Source organism: Syngnathoides biaculeatus, chromosome 14, assembly GCF_019802595.1.
Source record: "Syngnathoides biaculeatus isolate LvHL_M chromosome 14, ASM1980259v1, whole genome shotgun sequence".
In the NCBI taxonomy this organism is placed as follows: domain Eukaryota; kingdom Metazoa; phylum Chordata; class Actinopteri; order Syngnathiformes; family Syngnathidae; genus Syngnathoides; species Syngnathoides biaculeatus.
The window spans coordinates 5,994,290-6,019,370 of record NC_084653.1 but is presented as its reverse complement, the minus strand read 5'-3'; the positions used below and the strand labels follow the sequence as shown (position 1 = coordinate 6,019,370).

Here is a 25,081-nt window from a genome sequence, read left to right as displayed (position 1 = left end):
TTAAGTGTAACAATGATCAATATACAATACCATAGTTCCACATTAAGTGGCTATGGGTGTTTTTGACAATTTATATAAGGGTGGGGGGTGTTCTTTCAGCACAATACTGTTGAAGTACATGTGTATGATCCCCAAAACATGCCATTTTTAATGAATCACTAAATCTATATTCTGCACATTTTTATTCAATTCTTTAACAGATTCTAATCAATATTTTTGACCAGTTATGTATAATAGCATTATTAACATTTTCATACACCTTTTATTTGTACAAATGCAATTTTATAATTCATTACTACCTTATGTACCGTATATTATCACTGCCCCAAGTTGTATCCAAGTTTCGTGACTTTTCAATTTGGAGATACATGGTTTTTTGTGGGTTCGGGGCAGTATTCACTGTGTATATATTCGATTCGATACTGTAAATGGGAGGTCTTTTATACCATAATCGACTAAATGAACAAGTTTCATAAATGTTGCCCTGTGCATTGAAAAGCACAATCAATGAATTTTGTCGTCTTTTTTTTTTTTTTTTTTAAATTTAAGTGCCTCGGGCCATTATTTGAGAAAATTCTGAATAAATGCAGCATTTGAGGTAATTTTTTTTTATTTTTCCAAATGTAGCTACTGTATATCCTTTTCATTGGAAATGTAGTAAAAACAGTGACTAAGAAATAGACTGACATCGCCTTCATGTGATTAGTTTATTGTAGTGAGGATTTGTAATTTTTGGCAGATTGGTCAATTATGCCATGGATTTTGCGAAGAACTGAGTCTATGTTTTGAGGTTTATGTTGAGCGGCCCAAAATCTGACATGATCACAGTAGCTTGGCTCTGGTCTTTGGAGTGCCACTTCCTTCAACGTAACATTGTTTAGCTCTCCAATCTTCAAAGTATAGCGAGTGAGTATTTTAGTCATACAATATATGATAGTGACTGTGAAGAAAGTACAAAGTTACAAGTCATTTGAACAGACAGTTTAAGCAAGATGAATAACACTTTTGACATCAAATGAAACTTTCCTTGGAGAGCTCCTTTAAAACTTCAAATAATTATATGGTAATAACATCTTTCCAGTATTAAATAATTTTATATAAAAACACACACAACGGTTTGAACTTCCAATCCACAACATACATGAACTATAAACATAATAAAACGTCCTGCATCCTTCATCACTGCTGCGGGTCCATTGGGTACCAGCTTTAATGGTTCTTCCCCCAGCAAAACCTCTAATGGTACTTTTTTTTTTATACTATTTTTAATGTAAATTGCACAGATATTGTGAAAAAAGCTTGTTCTTTTAAGGGTTTGCCAGTATACACAAACATGTACAGTACAGACATACTGTGTTTCTTTAAACCAATATTGATAATGAGCCCAAGAATAACTTTAATGATGATGAGTATTAAGTCAATAGCAGTCAGAACCAAATTTGCTTCCTGTTTGTGTCCATTAAGTTCCAGCCAGAACTGACCCGCATTCTTCCTTTCAAATGTTTGATTTGATTAAACCAATAAAATCATAACTTTGGTTTGATTTTGTTCTGACTGCAACGGGGGGGGGTTAAAGAAAAGCCGCACAACTCAAAGTGGAACATGATTCCACCGCAGGGACTTGATAAATTGTTCCAAAGTTTTTCTTTTTCCTCTACCACTCACTGGTGAGTTTGGTGCTTTGGTCCCGTTTTGGCGGTGCGGGAGGTGGTCCTCGTCGCAGCGTTGCATAGCCTGAGATATTGGCGCTGTGTTTGGCGGATTGGGAATGTGCATGGTGGCGAGACAGCGTTTGCGTGTGCCCGCGGGCCACTTGCTGCTGATACTGCAGGAGTTCGGGGGGCGGAGGCGGGAGAAGGGCCATGTCGTCCATGGTGACCACAGGTTCCATCTTGGAGGACGGGATGAGATGGGAAGAGGTGAGTGAGCCGTGGCGGGAAACTGACTTCCTCTTCAGCGTGCGGTTCAGGTCCTCCAGGAAGTGAGTTTTAAGTGCGAGGGTGCTCGGTCCTGCGGATTTCGGTGATGTGGGGTGCATGGGAGAAGAGGAGTAGGAAGAAAGGGTGGGCGGTGGGGTCTGAGAGAGGGGTGGCGGCGACAGGGGCAGTGAGGTTGTCATCTCGTACGGGCTGGTGTTGCTGGCCCGCCGGTTCAGTGTCGGTGGCGCCACCGCTCCCTTTTTTAAGGAGCCTTGCTTCCACGAACCCGGAGGCGCCAGCAATGGCTGCTTTTGAGGTTGGGGGTTCACCACGGCCACCTTTGGTGGGTGATGGAATTCGGGCGGGTGGGGCGGAGGAGGGAAGAGCTCAGAGTCACTTGGTGGGGGCGGGAAGTAGTCAGGGGATGTCTCCAGGTGTTGAGGTTGAGAGAGAGGTGGAGGGGGTGGAGGCGAAGGGAAGTCTGAAGAGGACTGGTGGTGCTGGCTTGTTTGAAGCCCCTGGAGCGCCAGCGGGAGGTTGGCCAAATTCAGCTTTCCTGGCTTTGGAAGCGGTGTCGGAATTGCAGTGGAGTCCTTCGAGGGCGAGCCGGTCGCTGACGAAGAGCTAGAGGATGTACCGGTTTGAGGTGCTTGTCCAAACTTGCTGAGCAGGCTCTCCACTTTTTTGGGCCTGTCGTCCGGAGCCTCGTTTGAGTTGGTGCGCACAGAGGAGGCTCTCTGTGGGGTCGGCGGAGGGCCCCGCTTGCTGGAGCCACTCGACGATGTTGAAGGGGACTTCTTTACGGGGGAGCCTATCTTTGAGAAAGGCGGAGGAGGGAATCCCGTGAGCGAGCCGTCCGGAGGAGGTGGGGGGAACTCTGGGGACTGGGGAACGACAGCGCCACCTGGCTGCCATTTTGGCTTCACCTTGACTGCTGGGGGAGATTGAGGTGCACTGAACTTTGATCCTTCCATGGAGCTTGAGGAGGAAAGAGGGGAAGGAGCAGTGTTTCCTGGGAAGTGATTAACAATCTGTTTGACCAGTGACGAGGTTGCCATGGAGACAGAGGAAGAGGAAGGGGAGAGGACTAGGTTTTTGGATGAGAGGCTGTGTTGCTTGGGGAGGGTGGGGGGTGGCTGACTGGGGGAGTGGCCAGTCGAGAAACTCTGCTGCTTCTTTACAGGTCCATGGCCACTGGGGGGCGGTGTGGGCGACAATGGGGATAGTGCAAGTGGGAGGGAGGAGGGACCTGTAGGTTTTCGTGCAGTTTGGGGAGGAAATCCACCAGTGAAGGTTTTGGGTGGTGCTGGAGGCGGGGCATTGGGAGACAGAGGCCGCAGGGAATCAGGGGGAGAGAATTCAGCTGGGGGTGGAGGTGGAGAAGATTCCTCACACATAGCTGGGGTAAAGTCATACACCATGTTGGGGAACTTCTGTGCCAGGAACTGCTGGAGGCCAGCGTTGGAGAGTTGAGCGTGTTGATTCAGTGTAGGCGCTTGGGGCGGAGGCAAATCGTTAGTTTCCAGGATTTCAGGCGGCGGAGGTGGGAGGTACTGGGGTTCATCCACCTCATTCTGGAATGTCGGAGGAGTCGGAGCAGATGGACTGGGTAGACCAAATTTAAGCATGGCCACAGCAGAGCCAGGAACTGGGGCTACATGCGGAGGAGGCGGTGGGGGAGAGGGTGGTGATGGAGAGGTGGCAGTGTAAGCAGCTGGGAGAGTGTTGTAATTGGGCAGTTGGGCAGCTCCTGCTGGCTGCACTCTGGATTGGTTCTGGTTCTGCAGGCGAGCCAGCGTGCTGTACTTGACATAGGCGGAAGCAGATGCTGCCTGGTTGGCGTCACTTTCCACAGCAGATGAGGAATCGTCCGACGGAACCATCTCGTCCATGTAGCTGCTTCGGGAGGGTGGTGTTTGGGACTGAGAAAGTGGGAGGTTCTGGGAGGAGACGGTGGGGATCTGCAAGGGGACGGGCCTACTGATGGCATCCATCTTCATCATCTGGACAGGAAAAAAAAAGGAGCGGAGGCCAGAAAAAGGAAAGAAAAAGGAGAAATGGAAGAAAGAGTGACAAAATATTCAAACCACATTTTAGTAAACAATGCAAATCAAAATGCATGAGGCAAAAATAAATTGCAGTTTTTTTAACACTACAAAATAAAAACAGCAACTTTTCAAACTGTTCATACACACACACACGATGACACTGTTACAACAAAAAAAATCATGTGACATCAGAAGTAGTGAGTAGTAGTAAGAGTTGTCTAATTACATTTACTTTGATTTAGCTGCCAATAGTTATTTTTTTGTACACGAGAAGCAGTTTACCATGCTTTTAAATATGCTATTCATACTCCAGTAACTTACTGCAGTGCATGCATGTGCGCGTGCACACACACACACACACAAACAATTGCCTTTTTCGACCCTCACACAATCGGCAGGGTTTTCTCTTTCCCCATAGTGAGTATTTAGGACTTTATAGTGTTTGATGCCATCATCATTATTGGAATTACAGTATTTTCTGCACTGTAAGGCGCACCTAAGAGCCATTAATTTTCTCAAAATCCGACAATGAGCCTTGTAATCTGGTGCGCCTTATATATGGATCAAAAGTGAGCCACAACAGGTCTCGCAACTACGGCAAGCAGCCGCCGACCCCATTTTTCCCTGTAGAAGTAGCGCGCGGTGCATGGTGGGATATATGACTGCGCAAAGTGTGCCTTTTCATTTCCATTTATGTGTCTGTGTAAAGACACACCATGGCTCCTAAAAATGGCTCCTAGTAAGAGACACGCTTACGACGCAGAGTTTAAACTCAAGCCGATCAGTCATGCAAGTACAACACAAGAATGGAGAAGCAGCTAGAGAATTTAACTAACAAATCAATGGTGCGGAAGTGGAGGAAGCAACAAGGAAGTTCTGCGCCAAGTAAAGAAGACTAAAAAGAGTTTCCAATGGAACAAAGCGAGATGGCTACCCCAGCCTCCACTGTAGCGTCAATTTGTAAAAATCACAACAGCCACATAATCCGATTATGGGAGGCTATGTCACTCTGCTGTCCCACTTAGCTGTGTAAGGAGTAACACCTTTTTACTCCTTGTATATATTGTGTGTTCAGGTAGAAACGTGCAAAATGAATTGTGCGACTATTTTGCCACTTTGACAGACAATATCCTGGGAGTGCCAGTTTGTTTGTTTGTGTGCACATTCAAATTTTTACAAGTTTTTATAAAATTTTAGTAACTAACTCCTTGATGTCTACTTACGCTCGGCACTTGGAGGGTAATTTCTAGGTTGTTTTTTTTTTGCAATGTGTCATTACACTACAAAGTTCAGGCAGCTATTCCATTACAGTGAAGGATTGCAGATAGCGTGGAAACATATTTGCTATTATTCAGGGTGCAGAGTATTATTCCTCACAACCTTCTCACCATGACAACAGCATTAGTATCAAAACTCCATGCGCAGACCCAAACTACTTCATGTGCAACCGCTGGTGCCTCCACCTCCTACACACAGAGGCACAGCCACAAGCCTGTTCACCTTTGACCGCTGGCAGGAAAACGGAGGAGAAAATGGGAATTCTAGTCTGACAGAAAGAAAGGGAGTAGGTAGAGGGTGTGTGTGTGTGTGTGTGTGTGTGTGTGTGTGTGTGTGTTGAATGTGGTCGCACCTCTCCCTGCGTTCCCCTCCTCCATGCGTCAGAAAAGATGGAGCTGACAACACTTTGGGAGCGGGCGTGGCCTGATGATGTAATTTCTGACACACCACTGTCTGATTGGCTGGAGCTGTTGCACTGAGACTCTAATGTGTGGAAATAAAAGTTATTGGTGATCAAAAAAGGTTTTGAAAAGTTTGAAAAATTATTATTGTTATTTGCTTATGGTCACCTGGAAGACTAGAGGAGGAAGAGCCTGACTTGATGGAGGAGGAGGATAGCGAAGACCAGTCATAGGCGGCCTCTGTTCTCCTCATGGCCTCCTGAAAGTTGATGTAAAGCTGCTTGCCGTACTGGGAGAACAATTATACAACATTTCAAGCCCATTATTATTTGTGCCCTTCAAAGGTCAAGGCAAATGGTCAATGCTGTTTGACATGACACCATCTTTTTGATCTCATTACCTTGGCGATGCGAATACTGTTGACCCATTGCTGGAGAGTCCTGACGTCATCGCAGCAAAGATACTTGATGTACTGAGACTTCTTCTGAATTTGTGGGTGCTACACAAACACATATTTATACATTGGAAGTACTTACACATTGTTGTCTCCCTGATGTGCGTGAAGAATGGTAAGATTGGTCAACCCGCAAACCAAAAAATTTACACATTTTTGATTTATAAAGCCATCTCAAGTCTGTTTCCTTTCAACCTGCAGAATTATATCTGCAGAAAAATTCTGGCAGTTACAGGACTTAATGGGACCTCATGTGTTAAACTACAGTATACCCAAGATCTCCACCGAGTTGAGGAAACATTCTTTCAATTATGCAGCTCTTTCCCCACGGAACAACTTCAGCAACATCTGAAATTGAACGATCTGGTCTTTAAGGACTTTTAAGCAGCTTGGAGGCCAAAACAATAGGCTGTCGATGCTTCACTTATTTTTTTTTTTTTTTAAGAGTTAGGATGTTGCTAAGGAAAATGGCTGATTATTGTGTTATGAAATTGTCTGATTGTTTTTACAGTGCCCTGTCAATACTTTTATACATATATGTTGCCTGTCCTGACCAGGACACTCTTGAAAGAGATTTTCAATCTCTACGAGGTTTTGCTGGCTCAGTAAAAGTTAAATATGGGTTAGAGATGCAAAATTGATGCCGCTTCTTTTTAGACAGTTGGAAACATTTTACACCTCTCATTCCCTAACCGTGACAACTACAAACAGGAAGTATGGCCTCAGTATTATTTAATTATATTTATATTTGGAAATCTTAAGTCAGATCAAAAGTTTACAAAACTTAGCAGCATACCTTGAGCACCATACAGAAGTCGGTAGGAGCCTTGTACTTGCTCTTGTAATCTTGGCCGTGGTAAACGTTCACATGGTCAAGCTGCAGAAAACAAACCAGGTCTCGAGAGGCCTGCATACATGAACACACACTACATGTTAGCCATCTCTTTCACGAACAACAAATTTCATTATACAGTACCCTGTTATACACACATATGAATACACAAACCTTGGCTTTGCCTTTGGGGACGTAGTAGATACCAGAGGCTCTCAGCAGGAAGTAACGTTTCTTCCAGGACTTTTTTCCATCCTCTTTCAGCCACAGAACACCCTCCATCTCTGGCACGGACACTGAGCTTCCGCCAAAACACTCCTGACGCACAGACACAGCCACTGAGAAATCACTTTAGGTTCTTGACATCAGTCTTTTCAAAAACTTTATTGGTGTTCAATGTTGAGGTTTTCATGTGGGAGATGCGTTTAGGGATGCAGCCCCATGCACCACTGACTAACCTCCAACAGAGCCTCTTTGTTCCGCTCAGCCATTTCACATGTCTCCTTTCGCCCCAACAAATAATTCTGCGTCACACAATAAAATCAGGATGATGAGTGAGGATGTGAAACACATGCAGCTATTAAAACATACTGTTTTTTTTTTTTTTTAAGGGTGTGGGTGTAATCAATCATTTGAACTACCTGTGGGTTCTTGAATACTGCGTACTTTTCAACGCGTTCAGTAAACATGAGCCGGTTCTGGCTGTCTCTGGTCCAATTCAGCAAGTTCTCCACCAGGTTCTCATGATCCTCAAATATGCGTTCTGCAAAGTTTGTCGATGTATAAATATATAATGTCCAAGAATATGTAGGGTCATACTTTGAGGAAAAAAGTTTGCAAGGGGAAGTCAATGTAAGCACTGTCCAAAGTGCTCCGGATCTCAGACTGGGCCGAAGGATTCCCTTCCAACAAGACAATGACTCTAACCACACAACTAAAATAAGAGAGTGGCTTCAGAACAACCTAGTGATTGTTGTTAAATGTCCCGGCCAAAACCCTGACTTAAACATAATTGAGTATCTCTGGAGAAATGGCTGTCAACCAACATTCACCATCCAATCTGACAGAACTGGATAGGATTTGCAAGGAGGAATAGCAGAAGATCACCAAATCCAGGTGTGAAAAACATTTTGCTGAATTTCTAAAGACTAATGTATATATTAGCTCAAAAGGGTGTTTCTACTAAGTACCCAGCAAAGGGTCTGACTACATATTGCTTGGTAATATCAGTTTTTCCTTTTTTAATAAATCTGCAAAATTAATAAAAAAAAAAATCAGTCAAGACTACTACAGACTACTCTCATGACATTATATGACTTCATTTTCATCTAATAATTATACTTGTTTTTTTTGCTTCATTTCGAACATTACATTCCACAACTGCAGTGCATTACATTTTTAAATAAGTGAGAGGAAGTTTATGTATGTCTATGGACATACTGCTGCTGTTCAAGAAAAAAAATGTATCTCAATTTTTGTGGGGTTTTATAGTTTTTTTTTTTTAATCATCTTTTTATTTGGATGAAAAGAACTTTAAAAACTGTAATGACTTATCACTCTCTGATTCAAAACACATAGATACTATTCAGATTTGTTATGTAAGAAATTAGTGTAGGAATATAAATCATTATGATTACTATATCCAATAATTTCATCATTGTCTAGCACTAATATGACTTTTTAACAAGTCGGGAAAACTACAATTTTATAGCAGCAGCTTAATAAAAATTCTCATTATTGTTTGTCCCATTGATGTGAGACTGTGTGTATGAATACCATGAAAAATGAAAAGGTTTTCCTTTTTGGCACATGAAAACCCCCCAAAAAAATCTGCACTTGTAAATTTGAGATCAAAATAATTACATGGGGTGCCACGGTGGCTCCGCTGGTAAAGCATTAGCCTCACAGTTCTGAGGTCTCAGGTTCAATCCCAGACACGCCTGTGTAGAGTTTGCATGTTCTCCCTGTGCGTGCGTGGGTTTTCTCCGACATCCCAAAAACATGCAACATTAATTGGACATTCGAGATTGCCCCTAGGTGTGATTGTGAGTGTGGCTGTTGTTTGTCTCTATGTGCCCTGCGATTGGCTGGCAACCAGTTCAGGGTGTACCCCACCTCCTGCCCGTCGACAGCTGGGATAGACTCCAGCACTCCCTGTGACCCTTGTGATGATAAGCGGCTCAGAAGATGGATGGATAATTGCATAGTCTAGTTATTTCCATGCAACTGCAATTGGCTAGGTTGGACTCACAGTTCTGAGGACCAGGGTTCAAATCCTGGCCCTGCCTGTCTGGCGTTTGCATGTACGTATTCCCCGTGCCTGCGTAGGGTTTCTCTGGGCACTCCGGATTCCTCCCACATCCCATCCAGAAAAACATGCATTAATCAGAGACTCAAAATGTAGATGTGATTGTTGTCTCTATGTGCCCTGCAATTTTGCTCACAACCGATTCAGGGTGTACCCCACCTCCTGCCCGATGAGAGCTACGTTAGGCTCCAGCACTCCCGTGACCCTTGTGGGGATAAGCGGCCCAAAAAATGGATAGATCAATGGTTATTTCCTGTATAGAAAGGAGGGGGAGGTCAGGGGTCAAAATGTGATGGGAAATGAGTCCCACTCGCTAAATGACACAGCAGGATTTCTGCTGTAGTGCGAGAGCATGTGTACAATTAGTGTGTGTGTGTATGTCATGAAAGGATATCTCTGTCAATAATTCCATTAATTAAGAATCACCAGCAAATTTGCATAGCCTTCATATTCAAAGCATTTTTAAGAGGTTTGTGTGCACTTTTTACCTTTTCCTTCCTTTTTTTATACAACAATACTGACGGGTTGGTGGAGGCCTCAAGATGTGGGTTATATCACATGCATGACCACACAGGACCTACATAAATATTGTGTGCGTGCATATGTTTGTGTGTGTGTCAAAGACTATTAAGTGGAGTTGAAACTGATAGTAGAGTATGTGTGCCTGCAAAACATACATCTCTCCCCTCTACCCCCTTGAGGAGAGCGTGCACTCATCCTTTGTTGCTGAATATTTTGAGCGGATTCAACCTTTGTACTACTCGTTGAAAATGCATTCAAGTACATTGGAAAAGCTTGCTACTGTACCAATTGGAGAACACACTTCATATTTTCATCATGAAGATAGGAATCAATAGCTCATGTGACCCCACTGAATTCTACCGGGTATCCAATTGTTTATGATACTGTTCAGGTAGCACAAAAAAAAAAAAGAAAGAAAAAAATACTAAGATTTGCTTGAATGAAACACAGCTGTCATTTGAATTGTATTGAATCTATGAGGAAAAAAAAAACCAAAAACTGATAAGATAACTTTGGCTCATAATTACATGCGAAGGTTGGGAATAAATGAAACCAATTTCCATCCATCCATTTTCCCAGCCGCTTATCCTCACAAGGATCACGGATGACAGTGATGTATGTATTTTAGTGTGACTCATTTAGCAAGAAATGAATTGGGCAAACATTAGGAAGTAGTGACTTGGGTCCATTTTCTTACCCATTTGGAGTTCATAGATGGTTTCCACCAGTGACCAGTCAGGACTAAAGCCACAGTGGGACTTCTCCAGCAAACTGTCCAGAACCTAAAGACCAACAACAGAGCATTGTCTACTTATTCTAATAACATTACAAATGATCAAATTTAAATGTAGGACTAAGATATGAATAATAATTACGATACTCTCATAGAACAGGACAAAATATTTACGTAATGGCTATATCTCAATTACTCAAACTAATTAATTAGTCATTGTCATGCTAACAGGAGCAATGCTAACATTGTTGTACCTGTCTGACGGTTTGCCTCTCGTCCACCATCATAGTCTTTGAACTCTCATCCGACAAATGAACACGAATCACCAACTGCCAAGACAATAGAAAAAACAAATTACCCATTGTTACTGTTATGAAACCAATGTAGTCCTCTTTAAATCAGGAAAAGGCAAAGTTCTTTATAGAGTGCCATCAAACAATATTTGCCCTCTTGCTAAATTCCTTTTTTCCCCTCACATCGACAAATTCATCAGATCACCAAACTAATAAGATAATATCTCTGAAAGACGCGCCAAATAAGTATAAAATGTCCTTAATGGGAAAGAAATCCAAGCCTATTTGCCCAATGTCATAAAGTAATTACCCCTTGAATGTAAATGTAGCTCCACCTTTGGCAAAATAACAAATAAATAATTTTTGAAGTCTTTTGCATTTCTGTTAAGGAACTGTGGCCCACTCTTCTTCTAGAATTGCTTGAACTTAATCATATTGGAGAGCATGTGAGGATGAACTGCTCCTTTAAAGTCAAACCAAGTCAGTTTTGGTGGGGTGTGGCAATGCAGCCCTAAAATAACTATGTGAAATGGTTTTCTTTTGTGCAATGGCATGTTAATCACTGGAGTTTGTACGGAGACTTTGCGCCCCATTGTTGAGAGATGTGAGTGGGAGGGGAGGGGTGGCACACATACAAACCAATGGAGTTCAGACATTGTGTTAAATTAAAAACGGAACACAATGAAATGAAGAAATCATGTTCAACCTATATTTAACTCAATACAGACAAGACAATAGATTTAATGTTCAAAGTGATAAACTTTGTTTTTTGCAAATAATCATTAACTTAAAATTTTATATCCACAACACCTTCCCACAAACCTGGGGCAGGGCCATGTTTACCACTATGTTAAATCACCTTTTCTTTGAGGAACATTCAATACACGTTTCGGAACTGAGGACACTAACTGTTGAAGCTTTGTAGGTGGATGTCTTTCCTATTCTTGCTTGATTTACTGCTTCAGCTGTTCAATAGTCCGGGGTCTCCGTTGCTGTATTTTACTCTTCATAATGTGCCACACATTTTCAATTGAAGACAAGTGTGGACTGGCAGGCCATTCTAGTAGTAGCATTCTTTTACCACGAAACCACACTGTGGTAAAACGTGCAGAATGTAATCAATTTGCTCAAATTAGCTGGGATGCCCATGAAAAATTCTTAAGTGTTCCTGAGTCCACGTGGTCATCATAACCTTTACGACATTGATGTCGGTTTATGTTGCAGTGCTGCCTGAGGGAGCGAAGGTCACAGGCATTTGATGGTATTATGGTAGACGACGAAATCCCTTGGAATTGTACAATGAGGAACATTGTCCTTAAATTGTTCAACTATTTTCTCACATACTTGTTTACAAAGAGGTGAACCTCACACCATCTTCACTTGTGAGCAATAGAGAGCTCCTTTTACACTTAAGCATAGCACCGACTTGTTCTCCATTAGCCTGTACACCTAAGTGATGTTCCAAACAGGTGTTTCATGTGCATTCCTCAACTTATTCAGTCTTTTTTGTCAGTCATAAAATTTGAAGCTAATGATTATTTTCCAAAAACAGTCAAGTTTATCAGTTTGAACATCTTGATTTGGTGGTGTATTCAATTAAATATAGTTTGAACATGATTTGCAAATCATTGTGCTCTGGTTTTGTTTAACACAACCTCACAACTGAATTGCAATTGAGTTTGTAGATTTCTGCACTAGTTTTCTAGTGAAATCAGATATCTCGGATCCACCTGTGGGCATTGAGGTGGTGTTCGACGCGTTTTGTTACGGTGCTTTTTCAGTGTTTGAAGAGCAAAATGTAATGGGTCAACTGGTCATCTGGAAGACTTTTCAAGTCTTCCAGCAACAGCAACAGTAACTGTGTATGACCGTTTGTGTAACATCCAGTAAATTAGGACAGTGTGCAAACATGACGACTGCATATTACGGGTGTGCGCCAAGTATGGCTTCTTTAGCTTTCTTCTTATTTTTTTGTTATGTCACCACAAAAGTTGACAAGTGTTTTGACACTCATAGACCAGGTAAATTCACTTGACACAATGTAGCATAAGCAATAGCTCCAAAATCGACAGGGGTACACACGCACACACGAACACACACGCACGCACACACACACACACACACACACACACACACACACACGCACACACACACACTTTTCAGTAATGTGGCCAAAAGAAAAGAATGCAAAGTCAACCTTTTCTCTGTCCCTAACAAGTTCCTTAAATGCCATGTATCCACCACACCATCATTAAATGGTAAGTAGATTTGTCTTGAATTTAGTTTTATCGTTCCATGTCCATCCATCCATTATCCAAGCCATCTATCCTCACAAGGGTCGTGGGAGTGCTGGAGCCTATCCCAGCTCCCTTCGGGGGACAGGCGGACCCCACCCATTACTGGTTGCCAGTCAGTGTAAACTGATTAATGTATTTTTACACTTAATGGAAGATGAATTATGATAATAAATTCTTACTTAAAATATAGCCTGTACAACTAATACAGTTTTTACAAGGGCAACAGTTCACCCCTTTTTTTACATTAGAGGTGACGTTTGCTGGTATTTTCCTAAACTGGATAAACATAATACAATGTAATTAAACACAAATAAACAAATAATTCAGGTAGCAGGAGTTCAGTCTGTGTGTCGTGTGTGTGTGTGTGCATGTCCAAACAATCCATCTTTACTCTTACTCTCTCTGTGGGAATGGGATTTCATTTCTAATGGTCATTATGCAGAGTGTATTATGTGTGTATTAGTGATCCCAGATGTCATCGACCAGCGCTTTTTCTACTTGTGCATCACTGACCTGACCCACATAGCCCGGTTGGCTGCACACGTGCCAGAAACACGGGTACACATGCACGCACCATAAAGTATGATTGTCTAATTGGTACCTGAAGGCCAAAACAAAATGACTTCATAGTGCAACCAACATAATATATTGTTCAATAAATAGTAGCTCTCAAAACTGCACATTATAGTTAACCCCCACATATTTATGGTCACGCATTCCAAAAGTATTTGTTGATTTTATTTTTAACCTATCCTTTGATATTTACATTAAAAACCCCTCTTCATTCACTGTTGATCAAAGCAATAATTAATATTAATAATTGTATATATTTGATCTTTTTTTGGCTTTTGTAATTGCCTGACCTTGAGACATAAAATACAAAAAGTACTATTTTGGTGTCATCTGGTGGCATCTTTGTGCAAAGGAAAGATATTGAAGTGAGTTAAGGAGTTTCATTTACATCCATCCGTCCATTATCTGAGCCGCTTATCCTCACAAGGGTCGCGGGAGTGCTGGAGCCTATCCCAGCTATCTTCAGGCTGGAGGCAGGGTACACGCTGAACTGGTTGGCAGTCAATCACAGGGCACATAGAAACATATGACACTCACAAAAATAATAATAATACACTCACAATCACACAAAAGGACAATTTAGAGTCTCCAATCAATGCATGTTTTGGGGGATGTGGGAAGAAACCGGAGTGCCCGGAGAAAAAATGGTGTACGTGAAAAAAAAAATAAATGAAAGAAAAAAAAAAAACAGGCACAGGAAGAACATGGGAACTCCACACAGATGGGGTGAGGATTTGAACCCCGGTCCTTAGAACTATGAGGCAGAAGCACTAACCAGTGTTAAGAGCTTCCACTGTGCCACCACAAAAAACAATGTTGAAGTAAATTAAGGAGTTTCATTTAGACGAAAGCAAAGCTGTAGAAAACATTCTGGACAGGGACAGGAGAAGGTGGCATATTATATTATCCAGCTTGACTTAACCTCACCTCTGCAAACCAAAACAATGCAATTGACTATTTCCGGTATTAACCATATCTTAGGGATGTCTTCACAGAAACAAATGTTAATCATGATGCATCTAGACTTCTCTGGGACGTGTTGAACAATCAAACAACTGGTCAACAACCAACTATTTTGCCCAAACATTGCCAAAAATCAAATTCAAAAACCCCAAACTGCATCAAGCTGATGCAATGCTATGCTGGGAATAGTGACAACATGGCATCCTTATAGCAGGTGGTGTGATTCAATGAATGCGAAGAAGTGCAGTATATCCAAAGAGTGTCCACACTTCATTTCCACCGGCTTTGGGAAAAGGTAGTGCTTTGCCCCTACCGTGTGGCTTCTAAAAGCAATTCAAATTTTTGAAGGGGATGCCAATTATTCATACACTCATTATTGGTGGTTTGGGACCAAGGCTAGCTCCCTATGGGCCACTATCTTTGTAAGGCAGAATATTTGTATTAAAACTAAATGGATTGTGTACATAATGTTGTGACCAGCAGGTGCCAAAGAGAGAACCTTACCTTTTTCACCTGGGCCTCCTTTATCTTCTCTAGAGCGACTCTGATATTGTCCGCCTTCAACTTGGCAGCCTGCTCCTCCTGCATGCACGCACGCACGCACATCCACATCCACGGTCAATCGCTGTAAACAAGTGACTTCAACAAAGACCAAAATGCCTAAGCTGAACTTTACCTGACTTTTCCAGCAGGAATTCATTGTTTTGGTTGGTTTTCAGTCAACGATTCTGTGTCTGTGTTAGCATCCAATCATGCTGGACAAGTGAAAAAAAAAAAAAAAAAATCTCCAGAAAACTGCACCGCAGTTTTTCCAGGGTATTTCAAAGTTGTGTCACAACATATCCATCCGAATCACTTCGGCTTCATCAGCACAATCGAGTGGCATGAAAGCCTCAGGAGCTTGGCGAGATAAAAGCTCTTCATGTGTTGTCATGGCAACCTTGCCCCCCCCACAATATTATATCATTTATGATCAAAGAAACAACATTACTTTTTCTTTAAAACATTCACAAAATCAAATAGGAAAGGTGTACGGTATAAAAAAAAAAAGCACATAACACCTGGAAGCCGAAAAAAAGCCCGAAGAAACAAGAAGAAACAAGATCAACCTCTCTATGTCAGGTTGGAAAAATCCCTGTTGCTCAACAGCGGCAAGAAGATAAAGCCTCAAAAGGAGCTCAAATGACGGCTGGCTATAGAGGTGGCTTTCCAGATGGAAAGCAAAAGAAAAGATGCAACCCTATCCCGTGAATGAGTTAGAGCATGAGAGGGTGAGAGCAAGAGGAAGAGCGAGAGCAAGAGTGAGTGCGAGAGAGACGGAGAGCAAGAGTGAGAGTGAGAAAGTGAGAGAGAGCGCGCAAGAGAGAAAGTGAGAGCAAGCGAAAAGGGGCAGATTCAGGTCAGTTGGTTGGAGGGGCAATTTTTTTTTTTTTTTTGCAATTGAAAGTACCTTTAATACTGTGCGTTGTTTTTTTTAAATAAACACATATACAACCTTATGTCTGTGCTGGAACAACTATTGGTCAAGAAACAGTTCCCTGGGTGTGTAAATTTAAAATGAAGGAATTATCTCATAATCCCCATTAGTTTAGTTTAAATGATTAATTCTGTTCAGAGGTGGCAGGTACCCACACTTTTGACCCTCAGTTTGATGCGCCCCTTTACTCGGACCACTATACATTTTTTTAGGCATGGAAACATTTTGATTGTCCGCGTCAACGAGTGGTCATCAGGTGGTAAAAAGTGCTCCCGAAAAAATGGGCCCCCGACTGCTAATATTCTTCCGCCGACCCTGATTACGCAGCTATACAGTATCTAGGTCTTTTATTTATTGAGTTATGGAATTTGAGAACAGATTATATTTTGCATTGCTCACCTGGGTGTGCATAGTGGAGTAAAACAAGGCAAAATGAAAGCAAATCCAAATAAATACATAAAAAAACAAATTGTACAATGTGATGTGGTCAAAACAAATTAGACAGATACCATAAAATAATAATCCAAACATAATACATATTGTGGCCATTGAGTCTATATTCCCACTAACCCCTCATTTCACTCTAAAATCATTACTTATTACATAGCATAATTCCTCTGAAGATATGGGGGGAGGGTCATAAATGCAAGATGTATGTAATATTAGAATTATTTTCATGGTAAAATAATTCAACACTAACAATTAGCATTAGCAAATGAGATACAGTGAACACTGTTTTACATAATGAATCCTGGGGATTTAGTTTGACAAAAACTATTATGCAACCACCCCAGCTGTTCGCTGAAAACAATTATTTAAATTATAGTATTTGGATTAAATGTTAGATCCCAGCTAAAAAAAAAACCTGAATAATTATAATGCAGACAACAATGAACTCTTTTTGAGATGTTAAAAATGTCAGTTAAGTAATAGTATTTTATGTGATTTGCTAGCATATGCATTTTATGTCATCTGACAGGGATACCGGAAGTCAAATACCAGATAAGATTTAATTGAAGTTTTGAAGTTGTCGTCACTGCAAACTTATCACACAAACACCCTTTCCCTCCCTTTAGATATGCACTTGACCCACATTAGTAATTCTCTAAGTTAGATTCATATTACTGCTTTGAAGTCACAAGGTCCAATGTCCCTTTTGAGCAAGATGAGAAAATGCAGCAGCTGAGTGATGCGATTTGAATGGAGGAAGCACAAGTGGGCCAGCATTTGCATGTGCGGATGTGGACTGTAGTAGTGTAATGCTAAGGTACAATTACACTGACATAAAAACAGTGTGCTGTATGAGATGTAACACACTTATATAGCTGTCTGCAAGCTCTAATGAGTGCAGATATTACACTTTGAGCTTAATCATCCGTCCATCCATCCCTTTTCTGAGGCGCTTATCCTCACGAGGGTCGCAGGAGTGCTGGAGCCAATCCTAGCAGTCATTGGGGAGGAGGCAGGGTACACCCTAAACAGGTTGCCAGCCAATCGCAGGGCACACAGAAACAGACAAACAACAGTCGTACTCACAATCAGACCTAGGGGCAATTTAGAGTATCCAATCAATGCATGTTTTTGGGATGTGAGATGAAACCAGAGTGCAGGAGAAACCCCCCACACAGGCACCGAGAGAAAATGCAAACTCCACACAAACTGGTAGGGATTGAACCCCGGTCCTCAAAACTGAGACCAACGTTCTCCAGCTGTGCCACCGTGCCGCCTGAGTTTAATCAACGATGCATAAATAAAACTGCAAATAATCTGCACTGACTCTAAAGGTTCTTAGCGGTGCAAACACTCAAATCTAGGACCAATCTTGGATCTAAAATTAAAAGATCAGAAAAGATCCAGATAAAACCTAAATTAAAAAGCAAAGGCATAAATGTGCTTAAAATCTAGTTTACTTTAGTACACTTTACCGGCTCTTATTAATTAAAAGGGTTCATTGAGTTCAATGAGTATGAGTTCCACAAAAAGACATTAGAAATACCCTCAATATCGGCATTAAAAAAATTATTTTCATTACGAGAATTGTCATTTCACAGCCTCCCCACCCCAAAAGTGGAAATTACAATTGAAATCGGTTCGAAAGGGCAAAATATGCTAAAAAATATTATAACAATGGATAGACATACCATTATCTAAATATTTCCCTGTTAATAAAAAAATTGGATTTTTCTACAAAATTTTATTTTAGATGCACACAAAAACATTTATCATCAATCCATGTCCCATGCACCCCCACCCCCCCCCAAAAAAAATATAGGAATGTATGAGACAATGCTAATTTATAACCTTCTTGTAAGAGGGAAAGATGCAAAAGCAGGTTACGTAGTCTCAATAAAGCTGACTTCAAATCTTATAGCAGCTATTCAGAGGTAAATGGTTCTAAAAAGTTTAACATTAATCTGCAGAGATTCGCTAAATTTGAAGCCACAAGGCCTGGACAGATGTCTGATGCTAAAATGACACAGGTGATAAAAATCTACAGGGTCCATCAATGATGAGGAAGTAAGTAAATGACTTGGATCAGTGAGGCCAAAGTGATTATGTGAAGTAAACCACAAGAGGGAGATCAGTTTGTGGAAATATTGCAGAACAGGACTTCACAGCCAAAGCTCAAAACCCCAAGGAGACGCCTAATGCCAGTCAACTGCTATGTGCATGCACGTGTTTTCCTACGATGGGTAGAGCAATCACTCCTCTCACCAGTAAAGAGGATTAACCGAGCCTCCGTGCACTTGGCCAACACACAATCACACAAATGGGTTGGGGGGGGCGCCTTACCATTCACTGTTAAGATGCCTGCATCTTAAATTGAGAGCAGGCGAGTGTCTAAACATTGACAGAGACATTTATCTATTTTATCTAAAGAATGCCAAAAGATAAAACTGTGATGGTGATGGGACAGGACAGCAAACGTGAGCAAGCCAGTTTCCCCTGGAGCACAACATCAATCTTGATCTGCTTTAAACAAGCACAATGAATTGGCATTTTGTTCTTATGAACGGCATTGATCTGTGTTAGCTAACACCGTTCATCTGAGCCTTGTGACTGTAACTGGCCATCTTCCACAGTAACATTGCTAATACACAATGAATAGACATACACTTTTCCCATAACACTACCACTTTCTCATATTTGACAATGATTTCTTTCCTTTTCTGCTGTAAAATGTCAATGACATTCAGGTTGCATTTTTTGACAAATTTATTAACAACTGACGTTATTTTTGTAACTCATTTAAATCTATTATTCATTCCCATCTGGTTATGTTATTTAACAACAACAGAAAAAAGGTCTCTGTCCTGGCTGCTCAGTACAACATGTACAACCCAAAGTGAGCCATGTTTAGATTTGAGGTAAATTCCCCTCATCCACACACGGACACATAATCTGATTTAGTCGTAATTTTAGGATTATTTTCTGATTTCATTTGATTTTTAGCCAGATTTTGCCCCCCAACCACAACCATTTTGGTGGAAACCTACACGAGCCTGCTGACATCAGCAGCAGAAGACCTTAATTAAACTAGTCCGTATTCTGAAGCATAACCGTCGCTTATATTCAAAGACTGAATGTTTTTTTCTTTTTAGGCAATGATGTCTGAAAAGACTTAGATTAGATACATCTGAGTAGGCTTGTTCTATTATAATTGATTGCTGTAATACTTTGTTACAGAAGGAAAACAACCATGAGGTATGTCAGTACAGATTCCTACATGGGCTTTGTCAACTCATCCTTTTATTTATTGAATCATTCATGGTTGTAAAACCTTTGAAAAAGACTTTGGGAAGATGAAATATCACAGGCAAGTTCCAGGTTCTCATTGTGATTTTAACATTTTCATATTATTCTGATTTATTCCAAACCTTGCTATAATAGGATACCGTAATACTTGATGACAGCAGACACAGAATCGTTGACCTTCACTTACCTGGCCTTGCCTGCGAGAATACATGAAAAAAAAAATTGACGGCAAACATTCTCCCAAACATTTTACTAATCTATCTTGGGCTTCCTTAAAGCACAATCACATAAGAACGCAAGAGTGTTTAGCTCTTATCAAAGACAAACTCTGCCTGACATTTGGTGCTGTTAAACTCAAGGTTGGAAAAAAAGTGAGAGGAATAAGGGATGCTGACTGTATGGACACCTTAAGTAGATGCCATAATATTATTACGTTTCCGTCCATGATCTCAAATAAAACGTCTTGCAGAAAAAGACCTATACAATGGAAGCTCTATAGAAAGTTCCTGTAAGCTTCTAAACTCACGCAAAATATCTGAGGTTGAAACATTATTGGAGCTTGAACTTTAGCATGTAGCATTACATTAGAGTCACAGTGCCGTAAAAAAGTATTCAACACCTTCCTGATTTCAGGTTTTTTCTTGTATATCTATCACACAAAGGTTTCGAATCAACCAATTTTAATATCACTCAGAGACAACCCAAGGAAATACAAAATGCAGTTTTCAAATGCTAATCTGATTTTGCACAAAGACATTGTGACTCATCACAAATTTGGGAAAGGTGAGTTCAATATCACAAGCCACACCTCAACCTGATTATCACTACACAGTATTTGTTGAATCAAGCGAGCGTGAAGTAGGCTCCAAGATCTCAAGAACTAATGCATCATGCAACGATCCAAAGAAATTTAAGAAGAAATGAGGGAAAAAAAAAAAAAAAAGTGAAATCCATCAGTCTGGAAAAGGCTCCAATGAACCACTGTCAGATTATCCACAAATCTTCCCAAGAGTGGACAACAAACTAAAATTACTACAAAAAAGCAAAAACAACTCATCCAGGAGGTTGCAAAAGAACCCCTAACAACATTTAAAGACCTGCACGCCTCGCTGGCCTCAGTTAAGGTCAGTTTTCATGTCTACCATAAGAAAGACAACGGCATTCGTGGCAGAGTTCCCAGGTGAAAACCCCTGCTGTCAGCAACGAATCCAAAAGCTTGTCTCACATTTGCCAAAAAAATATCTTGATTATCCTAAAGACTTTTGGAGAAACATTCTGTAGACTGACGAGTCAAAAATTGAACTTTTTTTTAATGTTTGCCGCCCGATACGTGAAAAAATGGCACAGCACTTGATAAAAACGAAGCATGGTGGTGGCAGTCTGATGGTCTGGGGCTGCTTTTCTACCTCAGGACCAGGACAACTTGCTGTGATTGATGGAACAATGACTTCTGCTGTGTACCAGAAAATCCTGAAGGAGAACGTCTGGCTATCAGTTTGCGGCCTCAAACTCAAACGCTCTTGGATCATGCATCAGGACAACAATCTGAAACACACACATCTGAATGGCTAAAAAAAGAAAAAAAAATGCTTTGGAGTGGCCAAGTCAAGGTTCAGATTTAAATCCAATTGAGATGCTGTGGTGACCTTAACCTTAAATGGCCTGTTCCAGCTAGAAAACCCTCCAATATGGTGCAGTTGAAACAATTTTGGAAAGAAGAGTGGGACAAAATTCCTCCAGTGTGATCTGAAAGACTAATCACCAGTTAGCACAAATTCTTGAGTTCAGTTATTGCTGCCAAGGGTGGCACAACCCGTTGTTTGATTCTGGGGGCAATTACTTTTTCCACATAGGGTCAGAGGGGTTTGGATTTTTTTTTTGTGCCTTAATATGCTGAATAATCATTTGAAAACTGGATTTTGTATTTCCTTGGGTTGTCCAGGTAATATTAAAACTGTTTTGATAATTTGAAACATTTCTTTGTGATAGATATGCAAAAAAAAAAACCTAAAATCAGGAAGGGGGTCAATACTTTTTCTACATCACTGTCTACTGCTTGATTCTCTCCATTAAGTCAACTTGTGTGATTGCATCTTTGAGAATACACAATCAAGTTTGTTTTGAAATCAGAGAAGGAGAAGAAAGGCATGCAAAGTGGGAATAATCCTGAAAGGAACATTTTGTCTGAAACTGCATGCAAAAGGAAAGGAAAAGGGCAGGAAAGAATACAAAAGGCATGGAGAGGTGAGTGAGTTGTGAGAAATTGAAGGTGGTGGTCACCTTGGTCAGCAGGTGTGAAGGTTTCCCTGCTATGTTTCTCAGAATCAGAGAGGTTTCCCTGTCCAGATAGGAGTGCTTGAAGAACACACACAGAAAAGAAAGTTGTGTTGAATGATTGAGGTGTCTGGTATTCGCAGAAAGTTTGGTGAAGCAGATAACGGCAAAAGCAAGGAAACCCGCGGTAGGGGAAATACTACACATACACAGTAGCAGTTCAGTGGTGCCTTGAGATATGAGTGATACGAGCAGTCAAGTTTTTGCTTTGACTTGCAAGGCTAACTTGAACGAGTTCTGTATGGCAGCATCACTTTGGCAGACTAAATTAAATATTCTTTTTAAAACAGTGGCTCAAAGCTTTACATGGCCACCAGTTGATATATTGATGCGAGGCAGGCAAAGAAAGGCCTCTTCTACAATAGATGCCTTAAACTAAATGTCAGGTGCTTCCTGTAGTCTCTCCAAACCACTCACACTCACCGTTGGATGAAACGTTTGAGTATGTACTAATCACAATTCATAGATAAAAGTATCTGAAAAATGTAATCGCTTGCTCCATCATATGAGCTGCAAATGTTAGCTTCCTTACCATGTTGTAAGAGTGAAACATATTACATATTACAAGGGCATTTTGGAATTTAGGAGAAACCTACAACTGCAAATAGTAAATGTTAATAAAAAAATATTTAAAATGTATACAGACATTACACACACATACATACACATTACAGATATATTTCTATTTTTGATCTTCTGCATCTTTCTAAATCTTGTGTGCATCAATCGCTAGAAATCATTTTATCAAGAGCATTAGCATACGCTACTAATATTTAGGTCATATGCACGCACACACAATTAGGAGTGTGTGTGTGTGTTCTGTATGTAGGTGTGTCTATTTTCCGGCCCAAGGTTTTGTTACATAAGGGGCTTAAACAAAATATCAAGACTGTGCATATTTAAGGACCATGAGCATCCTACCAGCATATTTCTTCAAAAATATATTTTTGTATTGATACTAATAATAGTGATGGATGATAATGTTATGTTTGTCACTGATCTGTTGGATAACCCTATCATTCCAGTGAGCAGCTGGATGATCATCTGCTGAGGTTTTCGTTAAAATACAAATTTTAATGCAGACTGATTGCAATCCTTGAAAACATACACTCCCTGGATATTAGGTCTTAAACTCTATGATTTTATTTGATAGTCCAAATATAATCTCTTCAAAAATAAAAGCAGGCTCAGTTTAATCCTGAGCAGACAACAGGTGTCTATGGCAGAACCTCATTGGGGCCCAGCGAGCTAAAATAGCACCCTAGGCAAAATACGGGATGGGTTGAACTTGGATGGTAGAGTACTCCTTTACCTCTGTGTTATCCTTCTGGCTAGTGCCATTGGCAGGATGTGGGGCTAAAGCGGGATGACTGTCAGAGTTGCTGACATTAACGTTGTCCAGGGAGTCCATTGAGGAGGCAGAGTTGACGGACGTTCCTGAGGCTGATGTGATGGAGGACCGAGACGAGTGGACAACAGATCGTACCTACAAGGGAGTTACTGTATCATTACTCGGTAATCACATCATCCAATTATTAGTCATTGAGAATTGCGTTGATTATATGAAATCAAGAGAGGCTAAATGAACTGATTTATGTTGCTGCAATTTACAGCTGTTAATTCACTTAACTAGTTTCCTGTCTAAATATGAACACATCAGATATGGGAAGCAAACACAAATCCTGTACTGGCCTGTGCGATACTGGCCTGGAAATAGGATGTCCTAACATTGTGAAAGATTCTCAGACCCTGTTTTTTAAAATTAAAAATAAATATCGTATTTTCTGAACTACAAGCCGCTCCAGAGTACATGTCGCACCAGCCATATCATTAAAAAAGTAGGACAAAAAGTAGGACAAAACATATATAAGTGTTAGATTTAAACCTAACTGCTGGATGAATTATGCAAATGAAGGAACAAGAGAGGTCTTCAATTTGGGTCATGAGGAGAAATGGGTTTGACTGACCAGCTGGAACTCCAAACCATGTTCTGAGTCAGCCTTACCGGTGTCCCCCCTTTTTATTAGTTTCTTAAAAAAAAGGGTCACAAGATTACAAAACAAATGGAGGAACAGATGGCAATACCAACACAAAGACAAATACGAAAGTAAACATTTATTCAAAGCTGCAGCATTGTCCTTATAAACCAGCAGTTTTCTGATTTACAGCATGCTTATGGTGTTGATGAGCACCTGCTTTGAAGTCAGCAAAGGGTTGCATTCCCCCCCAAAGATGTTGCTGGGTCACACTTCAGGTCACACAGCCGCTCGGAAGGAGAATGATTCGGGCAAGGATGATATAAACAAATGCATGATAAAATAATAAATCTAACAAGTCGCATTGGGGTATACGTCGCATTTTTGGTCGAAATGTATTTGATAAAATCCAACAAAAAAAAAGACATCATTGAGAATTTTAATGATGAAGAATTTAAAATGATTTTTTTTTCAAGAACCCTATGCTTACGTTACATGACAACTGAGAACATGCCTGGTATCTTAACAAAACATAAGAGTTATTCTGATAACTATAGCATAAATATACTAAGAAGTTTACCAAAACCATCCATGTCACTCCAAATACCCGGTAACTAAAATCCACTGAAATCTTCATCCTCGATGTCACTTTTTATCAAGTCTGCTAACTACAGAGGTAGAAGATGTGGCGCTTACTCTTCTACATCGCTTACGTCGGACTCATCGTCAGTGGCAGTTACAACAAGCCTATTCCAGCCTTTATGAATCCTGACATGATGGTTTTGGTTGTCACGGAAGCCCATACTTGAGCCATTCAATTACTTCCCGGAGAGTTGCATGGCAGATTCACCCGGAAGCTGTGCTCTCCATCCGTCATCAGCCTAAAGGGCCTATACCGCCCTCTTGTGGCTGTCAGT

General features: G+C 40.9%; 1 protein-coding gene across 8 annotated transcripts in view; it reads right to left on the bottom strand.

Moving 5' to 3' along the window:
• Positions 1 to 21: 21 nt before the first annotated feature.
• The window catches only part of raph1a (Ras association (RalGDS/AF-6) and pleckstrin homology domains 1a), an 85,821-nt gene continuing 60,761 nt past the window's right edge, over positions 22 to 25,081 (bottom strand). For 7 of the 8 annotated variants that reach the window (XM_061840859.1, XM_061840863.1, XM_061840858.1 and 4 more), the window contains 13 exons: positions 23,501 to 23,674; positions 22,135 to 22,209; positions 15,126 to 15,203; positions 10,750 to 10,824; positions 10,460 to 10,544; positions 7,574 to 7,695; positions 7,391 to 7,456; positions 7,107 to 7,250; positions 6,897 to 7,007; positions 6,047 to 6,145; positions 5,815 to 5,935; positions 5,598 to 5,728; positions 22 to 3,922 (listed from right to left, as the gene is read on the bottom strand). In XM_061840859.1, coding sequence (XP_061696843.1) covers positions 1,655 to 3,922; positions 5,598 to 5,728; positions 5,815 to 5,935; positions 6,047 to 6,145; positions 6,897 to 7,007; positions 7,107 to 7,250; positions 7,391 to 7,456; positions 7,574 to 7,695; positions 10,460 to 10,544; positions 10,750 to 10,824; positions 15,126 to 15,203; positions 22,135 to 22,209; positions 23,501 to 23,674 — 3,549 coding nt within the window. In that variant the 3' untranslated portion in view covers positions 22 to 1,654. The remainder of the gene's footprint in view (positions 3,923 to 5,597; positions 5,729 to 5,814; positions 5,936 to 6,046; positions 6,146 to 6,896; positions 7,008 to 7,106; positions 7,251 to 7,390; positions 7,457 to 7,573; positions 7,696 to 10,459; positions 10,545 to 10,749; positions 10,825 to 15,125; positions 15,204 to 22,134; positions 22,210 to 23,500; positions 23,675 to 25,081) is intronic. The other variant, XM_061840857.1, reaches the window with a different exon arrangement.